A 19,181-nucleotide genomic window follows, 5' to 3' on the forward strand; every position below is an offset into this window, starting at 1 on the left:
CCAGTTTAGTGGTCATGGAGAAGGTGTAACCCCTAAATGTCTTTTCAATGTGTGAGGTGGCTTATTTAAAATTTAACAAATTATGTCACCTCTGGCTACCTAGTGCGTTCATCCCTATTTCAATAATTCGAGTGGGAAGTTTGAAGTTTTCACAATAGCACTGAAATTGTGAAATATGACTGAATGTGTTCCCATTCCACGTTTATGTGGTAATTCCTAAATGGTCAAGATTTTCGGATATGGCTTCTTGGCAGAGTATCAACATTGGGTAACACAGGTTCTTTCACTGTTTTGGAAGCAGTTGTGAATGAGTTATGTGCGTGTTCGAAGTTTGGGTCGGGGTGGGCCGGTGGGGGATATGTAAAAATAAACAAGTCGCTTAGGTCAAGCTAATATTAAGTTGGCTGATTATATCTGCTACCTTCGCATATACTATGTCTTAATCATATGTATCTGATATACTCCAATTGTACAGGATGACCCTATTTTAAAAATGAATCCAGCTAATATGAAGATAGAAGGAAACAAAGCATACAAGAGAAAAGACTATATTACTGCAGCAAGGCTCTACACCATGGTATATTTTCAACGATGCTGTCTTATCACTCCTAGTTTACAATTGCACGATATTTTAAGAAAAGTTATGTAGTTTCAGAAAAATCAATATTATTGTGATCTATCGGCAATTGTATGGCTTACACGCGTGTTCATGGTATCTGCCAAACATTAATAATGCCAGTCTCTAGATTGGGATGTTATAAAAGCCATTTTCATTATGATTAGTGGAAAAGCCTTTCCTGCCACTTAAACTTTGTGCAATCTGGCTGTCATATTTCATACTTCCTGTTGTTGTTGTTGCTGCTGCTGTCGATTTAGGTGTTGTTGCCTTAGTCAGTACTGTCAAGCAGGTTGCCTTAAACTTCTGCCTTTTCTTTTGTTTGCTTAAAAGGAGAGAAAAGGCAGCCATTTGTTGTGGCTTGGTACGATCTTCAGAATACGGTGAACTTGAATTATCGTAAATTATCCCAGGGTTTATTGGACCCCCTCGATTTCCTGACGAGTTATATGGTGCCATGCCATATACTCCCTCCGTTCCTAAATATTTGTCTTTCTAGAGATTTCAATAAGTGACTACATACGGAGCAAAATGAGTGAATCTACACTCTAAAATATGTCTATATACATCCGTATGTTACAGTCCATTTGAAATCTCTAAAAAGACAAATACTCCCTCCGTTCCAAAATAGATGACCCAACTTTATAGTATAAAGTTGGGTCATCTATTTTGGAACGGAGGGAGTATTTAGGAACGGAGGGTGTACCAAATTGCCATTTTAATTTAGATTGGTTAGAAAGGCTCTAATTTGTATGGCTTAAAGCCTTAATAACAAAGTAAAATCTGCATCCTATCCAGTCTGTATGTGGGTTTATCAGACAATTTATGCAGAGCTTACCACTTGGCCCTTTCAAAAAAGTTTTGCCGGTTTAATTGTACTCGTACAGCTGCCCCTGACGAATTTTTATTTAAGTGGTACTCCCTCCGTAAAGAAATATAAGAGCGTTTAGATCGCTAAAAGCAGTGATCTAAATGCTCTTATATTTCTTTACGGAGGGAGTACCAGTTAGCAAAAGTGATAACTACTGGTTTGATTTGTTGGTGTAGGCAGAAGGTGACTACCCAGAGAATGTAACATTGATTTCAAATAGAAGCGTTTGCTGGCTTAAAATGGGTGAAGGAGACAAAGCTTTGCGGGATGCTCAAATTTGCAGGGCACTGCGTCGTGACTGGCCGAAGGCCTGCTTCCGGGAAGGGGCTGCTCGAATGCTGTTAAAGGTTAAAAAAAATGTATAATTGGCTTCCACAGCTGTATTTTCTGTAGAAAATCTTTCTTCATTATGCTGTGGTCCTTCTGTCTTCAGGACTATGAAAAGGCATGTGATGCATTCCTTGATGGCCTCAAATTAGACCCAGGGAACACTGAGATTGAGAACGCCTTGAGGTAGCCTACTCTTCCCCGTCCATTGAAGTCTTAGTTTGGAAGAACAAAATTCACTAGATTCGGTGCGGCACAATAATTCAATCAAATACTCCCTCCGTCCGGAAATACTTGTCCTAGAAATTGATAAAATGGATGTATCTATAACTAAAATAAGTCTAGATACAACCATTTCGAGGACAAGTATTTCCGGACGGAGGGAGTAGTACATATCATCTGTAGCTGTATATAGAAACACATCAATTGACTTGCTGGTAACTTCTTTTATCTGCAAAGAACTTGTAGCCAGTAGTTTGTAGATCATTTTATTTCCTGTCATCTGGGATGCGATGTTTCTCAGAACTCCCTAGGGAAGCTGAACCGAACCGTCTACTATGAAAATCCTGTATGCTAAATAGTGCTTGAATACGCAAGAGCATTATCTAAACATGCAACATGCATTATGCTACAAGCTTTTTATATACGCTGTAATTGTCCGAATATGTTATGCAGGGAGGCTTTCCATTCCTTGGAGATATCACATTCTGTCAAAAAGGGCCACTGAAGTGTCATCTGCTCCAAGAAAGGAAAACTTTTACTACGTTAAAAGAAATTAACCGATGTTAAGAAGCAGATGTTGTGATTCGATCACTCTGCAATGCGCTGTGGACTCCAATGTAAGAATATAAAAGTTGAGCGCTTAAAATCAGTATTGCACCAAGAGCGTTGTCCACGGCTTCACATCTTCTCATGTCAGATGAGGCCGAGCAGTTCCCTGCATAACGAAACAACAATTACTGAAACCTATTGTCTTCACAGAGGGAGTATTTGTTTAGGCCTTCGAAAGTACCTACAAGAACTCAGCACGAAACTCACTCGCCCATTTAATCTCGTCCACAGAGGTTGGTAGATGTGGTGGCATGAAAAAAACAAGACCTGACCAACTGGTCGCTGCATCTGTTTGTCTCCGTTTAGAAGAAAACATTCAAGCCAGTCTCTTGTAATATTCTCTCGCTATCTAGCTCACTGAGCGCTGGCAATGGCCGTAGTTATGTGCATTTGATGCCCACGTAGGGTCTCTTTTTTTCTTTAGGGAAGGGCCTCCTCTGTTTGCAAGCCTAGGAATAGGGAAAATGACGAGTAAGGTGTTTCGAGTTTCATGGGGCCTGTTAACAACAATAACAAAAAACAGTTTGAAAATTTTCTGTTTCAAATAGTTCTAAAAAAGTTATATATAAGGATGTAACGTATGTGTGCAAAATTTCATGATGAAATACTTCCTTTAGGTAGATGAAATACCTTGAATTGCAAGCTGCACCAAAGAACAAAATCGTGTATTATAAGAGTGAGTGATGAACAGTGTATGTGCTAAAATGCCATATATTTGTTTTTTGTAGGTCTTATTTTAATGTATTGCATCAACATATTACTAGGGCTTTAGCAGGACGACTTCCCACTGTCTACTGCGCTCCAGGGAGGGAGGGGCGAAGACGGCGGCGCGCCTTCGGCTTGCTTCAGTGCTTGTAGTTGTTGCTAGGTGGTCTATGGATCTGGATGTGATTTTTATTATTTCTGGTATTCGTTGTATTATGATGATTGATGATGAATAGATTGAAAGTTTTCTTGCAAAAAAAAAAAACAAAACAAAAAAATAGAGCATCAAGATGGGAAGTGAGGAACAGCAGCTACTAGCAGCGTCCCTTTGGTCTAAGTTTGTGAACCAAAAAATCCAAAGAGAGAAAACTTACCCAATGTTCTTTGTGGAAATTTTTAGCCGCAACTCTGTCATCTTTGAAGGGGAGAGAGTTGCGTGTGATGGGAGCTAGGGTTCGTAGCAAATTGCCTACTGTACGTGAGAGGAGAGGAGCGGAGATAGGGTTCATCGAGCAAATGGGTAGGATATTTTGCGAGTGAGAAGAGAGGAGCAGAGATAAGGTTCATCGAGCAAATGGGTAGGATGCAAATCTGGAATCTTGAGGGAACCCTCTCACCCTCCTTAGTTCGAGTAAATGAACTAAATTTTCAAAATTCGCGTTACTTTTTAAATTTTAATTCATTTTATTTAACTAAGTAGGGTTGGAGGATACGTGTTCCAAATTTGCATGCCTACAAATGGGGGAAATTTCATCCCAACCCGTTCATTGTCACGTCATCTAAAGGGTTGACAACCCAGTCAGCATAATGAGTCAAAGGGGTTGTTTAGTTGGTGCCCATGTCGGCCCTACCACAACAAAGGCTTGCCAAAAATTTGGCACAAGATTTTATTGGGTTTCACCCACAGGTTGCAGCAGAATCTCAAGAGGTGACCAAATAATTAGCAGGGATGTGAAAAATTAGGTGCGATCCAAACACCTACCCATTGGTGAACGATCAAAAATTGGCAGGGCAACTCTGGGCTCCCATCCAAACAGCCCCAAAGCCACTATGGATGTGATTCACCACAGAGGATTTCAGGAGTGAAAACTATGGGCCTACTTGGTTGATGCCCATGCGAGCCCTACAAAAACGAGGGCTTGCCAAAATTTTGGCACAATATTTTGCCGTCAGGGTTTCACCCACATGTTGCAGCAAAATCTAAAGAGGTGACCAAATAATTGGCAGGGATATAAAAAATTAGGGGGACATTTCGATTACGCCCAGGATGGCCATGCCAAATCAGGGCGAGGCAAAATTTTGGCGAAGGAATTGACCGCCCGCGTTTCGCTCGCGCGTGGGCGTCATATCTGAACTAGACGACCAAAATATTGGCATGGAAAGGGAAGGCGGGGTTTAGGGCCTGTTCGGAGGCTCCTCAGCTTCTCAAAACTCCAGAAAACCAGCTTCTACTCCTCGCTTCTAGCTTCAGCTAGCGATCCCAGGAGCATTCGGCTCGATGTGCAGCTTCTCCCGTTGGTGCAGCCCAGTTGGGAGGGGATGTGGCCTGTTAGGCGTACGTCGGGCCGGCTGGACGCAGCCCAATTAGCTGGTTACCGATTCGAGCGAGACTAGCGTAACGCTTCGATCGATCCTTTTTCTATTCGACAAGGGGATGCAGCGAAGCATTTTCTTTAGCAGTGGCAGTTCGATGTAAATTGAGCGAACTTCACGCTTCACGTTTTGGTGGAGCTGGGCCGGTTGTGCTTCTCATATTTACACTACGGGAACGATCAGCTTCGTGAATTCAGCTTCTCGTGCTGCAACTGTTCTGGATAAATTCATCTGCGAAGTTTTAAAAGCGTGGAGCTGGAGGAATTCATCCGTGCAGTCAGTGAATGCCAAGACTTGGAGTGGTAACTGTCGGCCACGATCCAAACGACCCTTCCAAACAAGGGTGTTGCTAGGCCCCGGGTTTCCTGGCCTGGGGCGTGGTGGTGAAAACGTTCGTTGATTGTAGCTACAGTCACAAATTGTAGCTACAGTGTAATGGCCTAGGGCGTGCAGATATTCTGGCTATGACACTGCTTCCAAACACCTACCAACCCATCTGTCAACGACCAAAAAATTGGCAGGGCAGCTCTGGGTCCCATCCAAACATCCCCAAAACCACTATGGATGTGATTCATCACAGATGATTTCATCAGGAGTGAAAACCTTTTTTTTAAATCGGGACACTCCCCTCTTCAACGGGCGCATCGAAGGGCCCAGGCCATTGTTCCAAAAAAAGGGGACCCAGGCCACACCGTGCCGTCCGTGTCCAGACGTGGCCAGCCCAACCCAGCCAGCCCAGCCCAGCGCATCCAGACGGGTTAGAAGCCGTTAGTCCCGTCTGTCCACGGCGTCAGCCACGCCCAGCCCCAAATTCCAAAACCCTCGCCTGGTTCGCTGGTTTTCACTCGAGAGACGACAATGATGGCGGCGCAGCCGACGGCTAACCCGGGGGTCCGCCTCGGCTGGAATGGCCCTGGCGTTCTGGCGTCCCCGCCGCGCCTGGCGCTCTCTCGCTCCGCCGCGGCGGCGTTCGCGTCACACAGGTTGCCCCCGGTCTCTGTGACTACTTTTTTTTTAGTGTATATAATCGATTTGTTGATTACTAAAATCGGAACAGCCTGAGATTTCATTTATTTGTGAATTACTGTTGAGATTCCAGGATTTGTTGGTTCATTAGATACTAGTCAGTGTGACAGTGAGATTGGGTGGATAGAGAATAGAAGACCAGCGAGAATTAGATTCCCCCGGCAGGAAAGAACAGAACTGGATTAGTTATTTAGTTCTAGTTCTAGACTTGGACCTCAGAATAGTTAGTGTAATTTGGTTTGAGTGTTAAATTAAGGATAATGACAGCGTGTTTGCTCTTACTTTAGTTGGCACCAAACATGTGGGGGGCTGTTTGGCTGTAAACCTATTCCAGTGTGATAGTTGCCTTTTTGTTGTTGTTATTAAGGAACCATATTTTATACTAGCAACTTATCAAATAGGATGCACCAGACAATGTGGTGGGTGGACCGAGTCTGCATTTGAACTATAATTAGTCAATCTTTGCAAATCCTTTGTTTCTAGTGATAGAATCGGAAGCTATGAAGCCTCTTTCTCAAAGAAAAAAGAAGAAATAAGTAGTACCAGTAGGCGGCCAACGTGTTTCCTGAGCCACACACCTCTTGGTAGGTACTCAAGAAGGTTCCATTGCAGCGTTATATTTCGCACCTGTTTTATTCAAGAGGCTGTGTTTATAATATGTTTCATTTGTCCTACAATGTGCACAGCTTCCCATCTGGATTATTCAGGATTTTCATCCTTCTGTAATGTGCAGTTTTCCTTCCATTGTTAGAACTGAACATGGGTTTTAGCTTTCATTTTTACACACTGGTTTCAGCTTGTCTACTCTGCCCCACTTCCAAAAGCAACACACTAATGCCAAAAAGTGCTTGTACAGGGCTGGCAGAGGAAAGTTTTCAGCTGCGGCCATCACTACCGATGATTATCTTCCGATGCGAAGTACTGAAGTGAAAAATCGGTGACTTTTCTCTCTCTAAAAGAAAGCCTTAGTTTCTTGTTTTATTCATTTCATCATAGGTTGCTTGTACTTTTTGGTTGATCCACTGAACAAGCTGTTAAGTTTGTATATGCCATAAAGCTAACAACAGTGTACCCTGGATTGTACCGACTCAGTTAATATGTTGTCCCCCTCCTATTTCTCTGCTGCCTCACTTCAAAATTTAGAATGTCTTGGGCATCTTCTTGCAATGGTCAGTATCTGTAAATTTTGCTTTCGCCGTTCATTGAGTTAGGTCAAACAAGAAAAATATTCTTACTTAAACTGATGGAGATTATGTCAATTTTGGCCCATTTTTTATGGCATGGTACTATGGTAGCCTGGATACAGTCTTGAGAGCCAGATGCTTTACTGGCACACCAATTGATGATCATGTTTGCTCTCTACTGTTTTCTGTTGCATGGGAGGAATATGACAACTCCCCAAAGCTACTGAGAAGTAGAAATGTGAAGTTAAATTTATTGTCTCAGAGACTAGGGATGAAAACATACTGGGAGAAGATGTTTACAAAGTCAAAGTTATTGTGTTTGTGTGATCAATCCTGTTTCACCCGTCACTCGATTTATTGTTGTAACATCAGGGCCCACTGGCATAGCTATTATCTTCTGCAGTTTGTACCTTTTTGCTAAATTGCCACATGTTCTTCTGTACCATTTCTCTAGTGAATTACAATAAGTCCAGGTCTAGCCCCTGAATTATTGTTTCGCTAATAGAGAAACAAAGGGTGTTCTTAACTTCTTATTATCTTCCTTCATTAAGCCAATTCTGTAAAACCAACCTAGTTTTTGTGAATTATCCCTTGTTTTGATAAGCTAGTCAATTGTTGTAGATAGTAGAGTCTAAACTAAGCATATTGTATGCTTGGTTCATTCTGCTAAACAAATGATGCTTGTACAATCCTAGTGAATGGGTAACCGAGCGGTTTAGTAGCTTAGTAGCCACATAACTGAACATGGACCATCCTGTTTGCACACAAGTATTTGACGGCTTTGATACATGTCTGCTGCTTATATCTGATCTTTCCCTGTCTGCAGGACATCAGTAGATGGAATCAAAAGTCTCAGACTAATCACAGCAGTCAAAACCCCCTATTTGCCAGATGGAAGATTTGATCTTGAAGCATATGATTCTTTGATAAACACACAGATAAATGGGGGCGCCGAAGGTGTAATTGTTGGTGGAACAACAGGAGAAGGTCATCTTATGAGCTGGGATGAACACATCATGCTCATCGGGCACACTGTTAACTGCTTTGGAACTAACATTAAAGTGATAGGCAACACGGGAAGTAACTCAACTAGAGAAGCTATTCACGCTTCAGAGCAGGGATTTGCTGTTGGCATGCATGCAGCTCTCCATGTCAATCCTTACTATGGGAAGACCTCAACTGCAGGACTGATCTCTCATTTCGACGAAGTCCTCCCGATGGGTCCAACAATCATCTACAATGTGCCAGCCAGGACTGGTCAGGATATACCCCCTGCAGTCATTGAGGCACTCTCAAGTTATCCAAACATGGCAGGAGTGAAAGAATGTGTTGGACATGAACGGGTGAAGTGCTACACTGACAAAGGTATATCAATATGGAGTGGCAATGATGACGAATGCCATGATTCAAGGTGGAAACATGGTGCTACTGGAGTCATTTCTGTAACTAGCAACCTTGTTCCTGGCCTCATGCGCAGTCTCATGTTTGAAGGGGAGAACACAACGCTAAATGAGAAGCTACTGCCTCTGATGAAATGGTTATTTTCTGAGCCAAATCCGATTGGTGTCAACACTGCACTGGCTCAGCTCGGTGTAGTGAGGCCTGTTTTCAGGAGACCATACGCCCCTCTTTCTCTTGAAAAGAGGACCGAGTTTGTCCGGATTGTTGAAGCAATCGGGCGGGAGAACTTTGTGGGACAGAAAGAGGTGCGGGTTCTGGATGATGATGATTTTGTGTTGATCAGTAGGTATTAAATAAGTGAGTTCATTGTGTGCTATGTACGTTACGAACAGCGGCGGTTCTCCTTTTAGACATTTCATCAGCTGTTCAACAGTCATATGTTTTATCTTTTCTGTGATTGGAAGTTAATTTGGAACCCTGTGGGGTTTCTTTGCACCCTATAATGCCAGTTCTAGTGAGAAATGAGAATAAGCTAAGAGATGTACAGCTCTCTTGTGATCAATCCATAACTAGTATTCCTTCTAGCTCTAGGTTACTACAATCCATATAGTATTACTATTATAAGTGTCTTATTTATGCTGATCAAGCCATGGAACCCTGTAATGCTGATCAAGCCATGGAACCCTGTAATGCTGTTTAATCACACATAGTATGTACAACTAGTCTGTTTTCTCCTCTTCTTCCTTGTCTGCAGAGTTGCTCTTGGTGATGGAGGAGACGACCGAGAGCGGCACCTGCTTGGCCCACCGCTTGATGTCGTTCACCCTCTTGCCGGCCTTCCTCCCCTTGCCGTGCGGCCTCCCGGCGCCGCTCTGCCGGTCCTTGGTGATGGCGATGGCGAGGTCGTTGGGGAACAGCGAGCGCCAGTAGAAGGCGTGCAGGAGCGTCGACACGAGCAGCAGCGACACCATGGTCGTCGACATGAGGGACAGGCTCAGCGCGAGGGCTCTGCTCGTGAAGCACGGCACGGCCTCGGCATACTTGACGGTCGCCAGCGACGCCGTCGTCATGGGGAACGTGTAGGACCACCACGCGATGGAGAACCTGTTCGTCGTCATGGCAAATGATCATCGAGTTCATCGGCGGGATTGAATCGAAAGGTGGTACAAGATTAGAAGTGGTGCTCACCGGAAGCCACGGAAGAAGTTGATGCGCACGACGAGGGACATGTAGAGGAAGAGCGCCATGAAGAAGAAGGTGCGCGCGACGGCGTCGAAGCTGCCGTAGATGGCCGCCCAGGCGAGGCTGGCGGCGGACGGCGTGGCGATGAACATGGAGTAGACCGGGTGCAGCTCCATGGGCAGCGCCTCGTTGGTGGGCAGCCGCTGGTAGAGCGTTACGAAGACGACGATGTAGTGGGAGACGCCGATGGCCCACAGGAACTTGCCGGCCTCCTCCCACCCGACCCGCGCCGCCAGGATGGCGCCCACGAAGTTGCCCACCACGGACAGGTGGGACGACGGGTTGGCCACCTTGCACAGCCTCCGCTTGCCGCCCGACAGCCACTGCCCGTAGATCTTGAGCTCCAGCGCGAACAGCGGCGCCACGAACGCGCACCACACGGCCGGGTGCAGCCTCGCCGGCGCGAAGGCGCGGGGGAGGCCGATGGCGAGGAACATGGCGGCGATGGACGGCGTGAAGAAGAAGTTGACGCGCACCGGGTGGAAGAACTCGCGCCGGATGGCCTCGAAGTAGAAGACGCACTTGAGCGCGTAGGTGACGGACGTGGCCACCAGCACGGCCGTCGCCAGCAGCCACACGGCGACGTTGATCATGGGCGTCACCCGGAGGAACCCCATCGCCGGGCTCGCCGCCAGCGCGCCCCACAGGATGGCCTGGCTGCCGAGCCCCAGGCAGACGCCGAAGCAGCCGATCGGGAACCGCAGCAGGAACGGCCACACCTCGTCCTTGGGCAGCAGGATGTCTTCGTAGTCCTACGTACAAACAGTTCAGTCAGTAGTATGATTTTTCAGCAAAATCATACTGATCAGCGAGGACAAGATGGATGGATGACTTACGCGGACTTCGTCGAGCTCGGGGCCGCGAAGCGCGGCGAAGTAGCGGCCGGCGGGGACGCTCTTGTTGAGAGGGTCCACGTCGGGCCTGCCGGTGGGCTGGCCCTCGACGTGGTCCAGGTCGACGCCGTCCAGCTCCTCCTTGATCCTGGACGGCAGCATGGAGTTCTGCTTGCTGAGCGTGGACTTGGTCCGGAACATGCTGAAGTCGCCGCCCCTGCGCGGGGCGCCGTCCGGGCCGAGGCCGCCGCTGTGGTTGAGCACGCCGAGGCTCTTGCCGCTGCGCGGGAGCGCGCGCTGCCCGGGCCTGCCGCCGTTCCTCCCGCCTCTGTCCATGCCCATCACCGTGACGCCGCTGCCCAGGGACACCTGCCGGCTGAAGGCCCTCTGCGCCGGCGGCGGCCTCCGGTCGCTCCGGAGGTTGAGCGGCCCGCTCATGGACGTCTGCCTCGGCTCCTCGGGCTGCTGCGCCGCCGTGCGGATGTCCACCGCCGCGTGCTGGCCATTGCCCGCCCCCGCCCCCGCCGCCGCCGCCGATGGCTCCGCTCCCGACATCCCGCAGCTAGCTACTCGACGGCAGCAAGAACTCAGGTGCTCGAAATGTTGGCGGCGTCGCCGTCCAGCGCCGATATAAAAGCTCCGCTCCGGGCCACGAGGATGTCAACGTGAGCCGTGAGCGGGTGCTTTCACGTGTGCCGTCACCGCGTCCATGCATGCACACGGAGAGGCCATTGTTGTCCAAGTGGTTGGGCGACGCCGAGGACACCATGGATCGCTGCTAGCCACGCCTTTTGCTCCAAAGGGGGGATGCCCATGGCGAGGTCACGGGCAGTGGCATCCACTGGGTGTGCGCTGCCGTTACCGTCGCGCCGGTCACAAAATCGGCGAAAAAGCTCGAGGTTTTGTAGCCACGACGATGCGTGAAAAGCAGGGGGCCGGTCGAGGAGCCCTGCCTAGTGTGTTCGGGTCTGGCATTTCGGCAAAAGCTCACGTGTAGGTACCCAGCAGCCACGCACGAACAAACTCCCCTTGGCATGTGACCTCAGAACACTACTGGTTCAGATGGCGTAAAAACATAAGCAAAAACTGGCAGATAAGCCAGCTCCGGACTAGTTCATTAAAATTGAAGGTACCACAAAATCTCGGTATGTTTCTCCACGACAACAAAAATCTCAGTCATCTTCCAGCATTTCTGAATGGAGATGCATACATGTAGTGCTGCAGTACTTGTAGCTGTACCTATGGAATGGTACCTTGCCTGCCAGGGATGAGAAACAGCATGAACATGTAGCGTCGTTTGCCGCTGCTGTTGTCTGCGTGGAGCTGCCCGCCGCAGCCGGGGGCCCTGATTGAACTGCTAGCGCTGCGAGCCTTCTTTCCGCTGCCGCTGCTCTTTTCTCTCTTTCGTCGGCGAGTTTCCGGTCTCGTTCCTCCTGGTTAACAGTAAATCAAGGTATAAGTATGTGTGCGGTGTGGAAATACCAAAACATGTGCTAAGCCTAAGATGGTTGCCCTTTAGAACACACCTGCATTGAAAGAGCAACAGCCTGGGGATTCTTATGTTTCAGGCCTGGCACAGAAGCAGTTGGTTTGCCCATTTGGCCAACTGAAGTACCTTTAGCAACAGGTTGTGATTGCGCTGCTAGCGCCTGCAGTTTCGAAGGATTAAATATCAGACATAAGTAGCTAGATCAAAAACATACTCACCAACCATTTTTTTAATAACAAGATATGAAGTACTCCCTCTGTCCCAGAATATAAGAACGATTTTACACTATGCTAGTGTTAAAAACGTTCTTATATTTTGGGACGGAGGGAGTAACAAATTAAACGCCAGCAAAGCAAAGCACTATATTCGGGGCAACTAGTGAATGGTGTTAAAAAAAGGGCAACCAGTGAATGGTACTTGCAACAGTATCACCAGGTAGTGCATTGCATTCATGTGCAACCAAGTACTCCCTCCGTCCGGAAATACTTGTCGGAGGAATGGATGTATCTAGACGTATTTTAGTTCTAGATACATCCATTTTTATGCATTCCTCCAACAAGTATTTCCGGACGGAGGGAGTATAAAATATACATGCAGTCATATTTACTCACAACAATCATAATAATGAAACCATTACCAACCTTCTCTTTTTCCTTTTCCTTCTCCTTTTCCTTCTCTCTAGCCTTTTTTTGTTTCTTCAGTTCCTTTGCTCTGGCTTTCTTCTTGGCATCCTTCTCTGCCTAAAGAACAATTACAGATCAATTTACACAGCCATCTTCTTTCCCATTCAACGAGAACAACAACAACAACAAAGCCTTTGGTCCCAAACAAGTTGGGGTAGGCTAGAGGTGATCTTTTGGGTTTCATCTCCATAAGAGTGGCTGAGCTTTTACGTTGGCTCGAAAAGCCTATCACAACCCTCCTCCTTTACCCGGACTTGGGACCGGCTGTGTTGAGACAACATAGGCGGAATTCCCCATTCAACGAGAACAAGAAAACTTTATTCACAGGACATGAAACTCACCTGTTTTGCAGCTTGTGATTCTTCCATTTCCTTTGTTAATGCACTAGGCACATCAGCAGCATGCCAATCCCATTTGTCAAGGTTGAGCGCCATGAATCTTCTGAACGTATTTCTCACTTCTTTGTCCGAAGCCAGCAGGTAAGGTGTCTTTCCTCTTTCATCTTTGATACAAGGATCCAAACCCTGCTCGAGCAATTCCATAGTTTGTTCAACATTGCCAGCCTTTGCAGCTTCATGGAGAGGTGTTGTTGCATTATTAGATGGTATGGCCATTGCTTCATGCGAATCTGATGAGTCCAAAATAGGTTCCTCAGGGGCCACACTTGTTTCTTCCCTTGCTTCTGTACTTTGCTCAAACTTTGTCACATTTTCCACAAGGGGTAAGACTTCACCCATAATAGAACATTCCGTCTCATAATAGAGCTGTGTTAGGTTATTGTATACGCGTTTCGCTTCTTTCAAGGTGGGCCGATGAACAGTCAAAGGGAGTGGACGAATATCACATGCTTGCAATACCGATTGAGCCTTATCCCCGTCAAAGAGCATCCGGCGGTTCTTTGATGGAGCGTATATATAGACACAAACACAGGCGTCAAAGTATGGCTTCCAAGAAACTATTAATTCTTGAACTTCCTGCAATTAGACCGACAACAACAACAACAAATAAAAGAAATATAAGTAAACCATGACCAAATTTGGATATTAACTTGTAATCAGGTGCTAACATCTACTAGACTTCCAGTGAAAAAGCACCCAAATAAACTTATGCTCTAAACTGTGTATTACCTTTTTCAATGCTGCTTCGTTATAGCGGCGAAGAGAAGAGCCCGCTGAGTGTGCAACCTTTCCAGTAGCATCTTTTCCAGACTGCCTCTTTCCAGCCTTTGCCCTTACAACATACCTAACACATAAATAAGTAAGAATTATCAGTTATTACTAATATTGAGTCAGTAACAGTATTGCCAACTAATTTTGCTTGACAAACAAAAAATCTAACTAATTTTGCCAGTCACGGAGGTACAACTATGCTGACTGAACGAATAAAATTTATTCTGCAAGGTGAACTTGACATGATTATCAAAAGCGACAGCAAAATGTTCGTTGCTAGATTATCTAGTTTAATTCTGTCAAACTGTACTACTTTAATATTTATTGCGTAGGAGCATTTCTTACTGTTCCAATGAGAAAAAAATCTCTATCATTTTTTTTAGAAATAATTTATTCTGCATAGGGCAACAATGTGCTGCGAGCATATTACTGTTTGTTGTCATAAAACTGAGAGTGTTGATGTTCTTGATCATGTTAGGGTGTACATAGAAATTCATCAGGGTAATGTCAATAAAGAAAATATGGCTAACAAGCATGGACAATATTCGGGACAGACAATCTTGTTACCTGTGAAAAGTTTTATTTGCTAATATTTTGTTTCCATCAAAAACACATCCAGCAAAATGTCCACCACTTGTTAATATAATGATCCTCAAATGTGATGCATTGCGAGGTTCACATGCCAACTGCTTCACTCTATTTATCATCTCATCTTCATGCACATATGATGTAGATCCGTGACTTTCCATTTTTCCAGATTTGCAGTCAAAAAATGGTTCTTCATGTTCTTTGAACAGTATGCATCTCCAAAAAGAAACCGTGTCACCAGAATGACCATGAAAAAAAAGTTTCTTCCTGAAGTCTTCCTTGCCTTTAACTGAGAGATGGTGATCCGATGCAGGTACATCTTCCCTTTCGTCCTCAGAACCAGATACACTAGATACCTCCAAATCGTCAAACAGAGAATCGGAATCAATTTTTTCTAAGTCTTCTTCCTTGATAATAGATTTACCAGCAACACTCAGCTTAACCTGACAGGATTGCCAGAAAAACAGATTCAAGAGTGTCAATAAGATGAGAAACATGTAGCACGGATAGGTTTTTGAGAATGACTACACAAACCCCACAGTAATTAGACTAAATATAACAACAGCAGGAGGAGATTCATGCTTTTAAATCCAAAGTCCCACTTAACAATAACCGTTTTTCTTTCAAGTATGTAGCAAGTAGAAAGTTTTGCATTGAATCTTCGCAGCATCAAGAAATTTTTTAAAATAAAATTGCCCCAAGATCTAAACTAGTGATTACAAACTAATCAGTTTAGTCAGGTGAGTCACCAGAGTAGTAAAGTAGATAGCAAATAAATAAAAGAATGCAAAGTGGACCAGTAATGACGGCATAAACATTTCCAGTTAGTAGGACATGAACAGTGTACTTTTTAGTGAGCATTTCGCTGTTGATACGAGTGACGCCATGTGGATGTAAGCTATGCACGAATGCAAGAGGAAGGGCAACAAAGAGTGGATTGACTCCTATGAAATATCTGAATTTGGTGGAAAACGTCAAACACATGTAACAAACAAATTTTCCATGTCAAGTTTGTGGATTGACTTCTAATAGGGTTTCAAGTTCTGACATCTAGAATTTGGGGCTCCAGTGCAATATAAGAGGCTTCTAGTTAGCTATTCCTAGGTACCACTGAATGAGTAGATGAATCTAGAGGCTCAATTGATCACTATCTGCTGTCCTTCTCAAGTACTCCACTGAACAGCACATACAGCTGCAGGTCCGAATTTCCATCTGCTGAAGAATGTGTCCTATGATGAACACTAGCATCTAAACACCATTTACACTCTTTCTTCAGTTGTTTCTTCCCACATCAATCTAGAGGCTCGATTAGTACAAAGGAAGATGCGATGTCAGGTAAAGAAGAGGGATGAGGATATATACGTTGAGGCGGTGGAGATCGGACTTGAAGTGCTCGCGCTGCTCCTGCAGCGAATCGAATTCGCCGGCGCAGGTGTTACACGTCCACCGGAACCCCGCGGCCTCCGGCGGTTGCTGCTGCTGCAACGGCGCCGGCGCCGGCCTGGAGGGTTCGGACGGCTCCGCTGTGGAAGGGGCCAAGGCGGGGTGGGACCGGAAGAGTACATACGAGTCGAAGAAGTCCGAGGGGAGGTCGAAGAGCGAGCGGGGAGGTCTGTTCTCCGGCGCGGCCGCCGCCATCTGGGGGGCGGAGGAGGCCATGGCTGTGGATCCGCTGTTTCGTGCCCGTGCCGTCTCGTGCGGTACGCGTGGAGGCGGATCCGCTTCATCAATCAGCCATCCAAAGGCTTGTACGATAGGTTTGCCGTTGGATCAGAAATCGACGTCGCAGAACTAGTCAGCCTTCTCAAAGATAATGAAAATGAAAACGTCGGTTCTCTTATTTGGACTTTTTTTTAAACTACCATGATTTTTATAGCAAATTCGAAAACTATACACCTTAATGCAGAAAAATCAAAAGTATCACCCTGTCGGCCTCCTGTTAGCCGAAGAGGGACTTTTCGGACTACCATTGGCCGAAGAGGGACTTTTCGGCCAACAGTTGGCCAAAGAGTCCCTCTTCGGCCAACACAAGCTCTACTGTTTTAGAAAATTCATATCAATTAGGATTTAGTATTTTAATTTGATTATTTTTGCACTAGATTAGAAGTTTTATGAAGTTTCTGTAGATATCGAGTTTGACTAGATTTGAAAGTTTGAATTTGAATTTTCATGAATTTTCTCAAATCACTAGATTGCCTATAATTTGAGCTAGGAGTATTCTTTTTAGATGGTTCTTTTTGCTACTTGTTCTTTGTGACTTTGTTTATCAGTAGTAATTAATTGGTGAATTTTAGGATTATTTAAAATTAGGTTTTTACGAAAACAGTTTTGTTTTAGTGTTTTATAGGTTTTGTGCTATTTCTTTTAATTTTAATTGCTTTAAATTGTTTTCTTTAATTTTTTTGACATATTCTTTTAGTTTATGTTAAGTTATTAGTAGATATTTTTTTGTAGTATTTTTTTGTATTTTTTCTTTTATCCTTCATTTTCTTTCCCGTCGTTCTTTCCCTCCATTTTCTCCCGCTATTTTCTTTGCTGCCATTTTCTCCCGCCATTCTTTGCCGCCATTTTCTCCTGTTATTTTCTTTCCCGTCATTTATTTGCCGTCATTCTCTCCCGCCATTTTATTTCCTGCCGACCGTAGATAACATCGTCTGACACGGTTTGTGTCTCCTGCGTTGGTGCTACTGGTAGAGTGTGAAACACTGTCTGAGAGAACTCATAAGTGTTTGCAGCTCCATCATCATCATCGGAGAGTGTTTCACACTTATGACTTCTCTCACACAGTGTTTCACACTCCACATGAAGGCATCATAGTCATCCTCCGTCGATCAAGCACTCCTTAGTGTGGCGGGAGAGAATGGCGGGAGAGAATGGCGGCAAAGAAGATGGCAGGAAAGAAAATGGAGGGAAAAAGATTACAGAAAAGTATTTTTTTACATGTATAAAACGGCAATGGTTGTACAGGATTTATAAGGCACTTTTAAATATAAACTCCTAGCTCAAAACAAGTTTTCTAGTAGGATAAAAGAAATAAAATACTAAAAAATACTAAAAATAAAATAGCTACTGATAACCTAACAGAAACAAAAAGAATATGTCAAAAAACTAAAGAAAACAATTTAAAGCAATTAAAATTAAAATAAATAGCATAAACCTATAAAACACTAAAACAAAACTGTTTTCATAAAAACCTAATTTTAAATAATTATAAAATCCTCCAATTAATTACTACTGATAAACAAAGTCACAAAGAACTAGTAGCAAAAAGAACCATCTAAATAGAATACTCCTAGCTCAAATTATAAGCAATCTAGTGATTTGAGCAAATTCATTAAATTCAAATTCAAACTTTCAAATCTAGTCAAACTTGATATCTAGGCGCCTCCCCCCTCATATATATAGGTGGGAGTGAGACGGAGCAGCCAAGGGGCGCCCCAAGTAGGCTGAATCCTACTTGGGGTTCCTCCCCAATCCGCCCCCCCTTTCCTTTTTCACCGGAGGGGGAAGGAAAGAGGAGGGAGGAGGGAAGGAAGGGGGAGGCCGAATCCCTCCCCTTCCTTATCGCTTCCCCTCTTTCCTTTCTCCTCTGATGATCAGACTGAGGCCCGCTGTATTGTTCGACGCTCGAAGGCCTACAAAGTTCATGAGGGGGAATTGTACAAGAAAAGTACTACCGGAGTCCTTCAAAGATGTATCTCCGAAGAAGAGGGACGACAACTCTTGGCTGAAATACACGCCGGTCTTGGTGGCCATCATGCCGCAGCTCGGGCCCTTGTAAGTAAGGCCTTCTGTACGGTTCCTTTTGGCCCACATCCTGAGCAGACGCACAGGACCTCGTACAGCGCTGCATTGGATGTCAGCTTTTCGCCAATCAAAGCCATATGCCGCACACTACCCTATGAACAATCCCCATTACTTGGCCTTTTGCGGTCTAGGGGCTAGACATGGTCGGACCCCTTAAAGGGGGAAGCCATAAGAAGAAATATTTACTGGTTATGGTCGACAAGTTCACTAAGTGGATAGAAGTCAAACCAGTCAAAACGGCCGAAGCTGGACCGGTTATAGACTTCATATCCGGTGTCGTACACCGTTATGGTGTCTCACACAGTATTATTATTGACAATGACTCTAACTTTACGGCCGATGAGGTGAAAACTTGGTGTGCTAATTTGGGCATCAAGCTTGATTACGCCTCTATATATCACGCTTAGACAAACGGTCAGGTCGAATGGGCTAACGGCCTGATAATGAGCGGCATCAAACCCAGACTAGTGCGATCTCTGCAAGAATCAGACAAGCACTAGGTTGAGGAACTCCCGTACTCTGGGGGCTGCGGACCACGCCCAATCGCACGACCAGATATACACCTTTCTTCATGGTGTATGACGTGGAGGCAGTCTTGCCTTGCAACATTATTCATGACTCGCCTTGAGTGCGCATGTACGAAGAAAGAGAAGCCGAACTCGATTGACACGACGATCTGGACGGCCTGGAGGAGGTGCGCGATGTCGTGAAGGCCCGTTCCGCATTCTACCAATAGCAGGCTCGGCGATATCAAACAGGGAAGTACGAGCAAAGACTTATAATGTCGGTGAACTCGTTCTACGCCCACCAGAGAAG

At 45.3% G+C, this 19,181-nt stretch overlaps 3 protein-coding genes across 5 annotated transcripts in view; 2 read left to right on the forward strand and 1 right to left on the reverse strand.

The window, feature by feature from the left end:
• The window catches only part of LOC119365140 (serine/threonine-protein phosphatase 6 regulatory ankyrin repeat subunit A-like), a 9,691-nt gene extending 6,723 nt beyond the window's left edge, over positions 1–2,968 (forward strand). For both annotated transcript variants that reach the window (XM_037630738.1, XM_037630739.1), the window contains 4 exons: positions 476–577; positions 1,664–1,834; positions 1,921–2,000; positions 2,490–2,968. In XM_037630738.1, coding sequence (XP_037486635.1) covers positions 476–577; positions 1,664–1,834; positions 1,921–2,000; positions 2,490–2,541 — 405 coding nt within the window. In that variant the 3' untranslated portion in view covers positions 2,542–2,968. The remainder of the gene's footprint in view (positions 1–475; positions 578–1,663; positions 1,835–1,920; positions 2,001–2,489) is intronic.
• Positions 2,969–5,723: 2,755 nt separating this feature from the next.
• Positions 5,724–9,116, forward strand: LOC119365142 (4-hydroxy-tetrahydrodipicolinate synthase 2, chloroplastic). Its single transcript, XM_037630742.1, has 3 exons — positions 5,724–5,926; positions 6,826–6,906; positions 7,980–9,116. Exons 1-3 carry the CDS (start codon positions 5,802–5,804, stop codon positions 8,905–8,907), a joined length of 1,134 nt encoding a protein of 377 aa, XP_037486639.1. The 5' UTR covers positions 5,724–5,801; the 3' UTR covers positions 8,908–9,116.
• A 100-nt stretch (positions 9,117–9,216) lies between these two features.
• LOC119365141 (ankyrin repeat and zinc finger domain-containing protein 1-like) lies at positions 9,217–16,267 on the reverse strand. 2 transcript variants are annotated; one of them, XM_037630741.1, is made up of 10 exons: positions 15,921–16,267; positions 14,538–15,001; positions 13,929–14,043; positions 13,143–13,775; positions 12,760–12,858; positions 12,156–12,278; positions 11,763–11,887; positions 10,633–10,777; positions 9,743–10,548; positions 9,217–9,658 (listed from the first exon to the last, which is right to left on the reverse strand). In XM_037630741.1, the coding sequence occupies exons 1-10, from the start codon at positions 16,215–16,217 to the stop codon at positions 9,274–9,276; spliced, it is 3,192 nt and encodes a 1,063-aa protein (XP_037486638.1). In that variant the 5' UTR covers positions 16,218–16,267; the 3' UTR covers positions 9,217–9,273. The 2 variants fall into 2 exon arrangements, with proteins under 2 accessions (XP_037486638.1, XP_037486637.1); XM_037630740.1 differs by lacking the exons at positions 9,217–9,658; positions 9,743–10,548; positions 10,633–10,777 and having other exon boundaries at positions 11,667–12,062; positions 15,921–16,266.
• Positions 16,268–19,181: the final 2,914 nt, after the last annotated feature.

Source organism: Triticum dicoccoides, chromosome 2B (genome assembly GCF_002162155.2).
Source record: "Triticum dicoccoides isolate Atlit2015 ecotype Zavitan chromosome 2B, WEW_v2.0, whole genome shotgun sequence".
NCBI classification, from domain to species: domain Eukaryota; kingdom Viridiplantae; phylum Streptophyta; class Magnoliopsida; order Poales; family Poaceae; genus Triticum; species Triticum dicoccoides.

Excerpts from the sequence above, each read along its gene's own strand:
- LOC119365142 (XM_037630742.1), top strand. The coding sequence starts at position 5,802 with ATGATGGCGGCGCAGCCGACGGCTAACCCGGGGGTCCGCCTCGGCTGG. Across the intron at positions 5,927-6,825 it reads GCGGCGTTCGCGTCACACAG|GGCTGGCAGAGGAAAGTTTT; the intron begins GTTGCCCCCGGT and ends GTGCTTGTACAG. Across the intron at positions 6,907-7,979 it reads AGTACTGAAGTGAAAAATCG|GACATCAGTAGATGGAATCA; the intron begins GTGACTTTTCTC and ends CCCTGTCTGCAG.
- LOC119365141 (XM_037630741.1), bottom strand. The coding sequence starts at position 16,217 with ATGGCCTCCTCCGCCCCCCAGATGGCGGCGGCCGCGCCGGAGAACAGA. Across the intron at positions 15,002-15,920 it reads CCGATCTCCACCGCCTCAAC|GTTAAGCTGAGTGTTGCTGG; the intron begins GTATATATCCTC and ends CAATCCTGTCAG. Across the intron at positions 12,859-13,142 it reads AATCACAAGCTGCAAAACAG|GCAGAGAAGGATGCCAAGAA; the intron begins GTGAGTTTCATG and ends ATTGTTCTTTAG.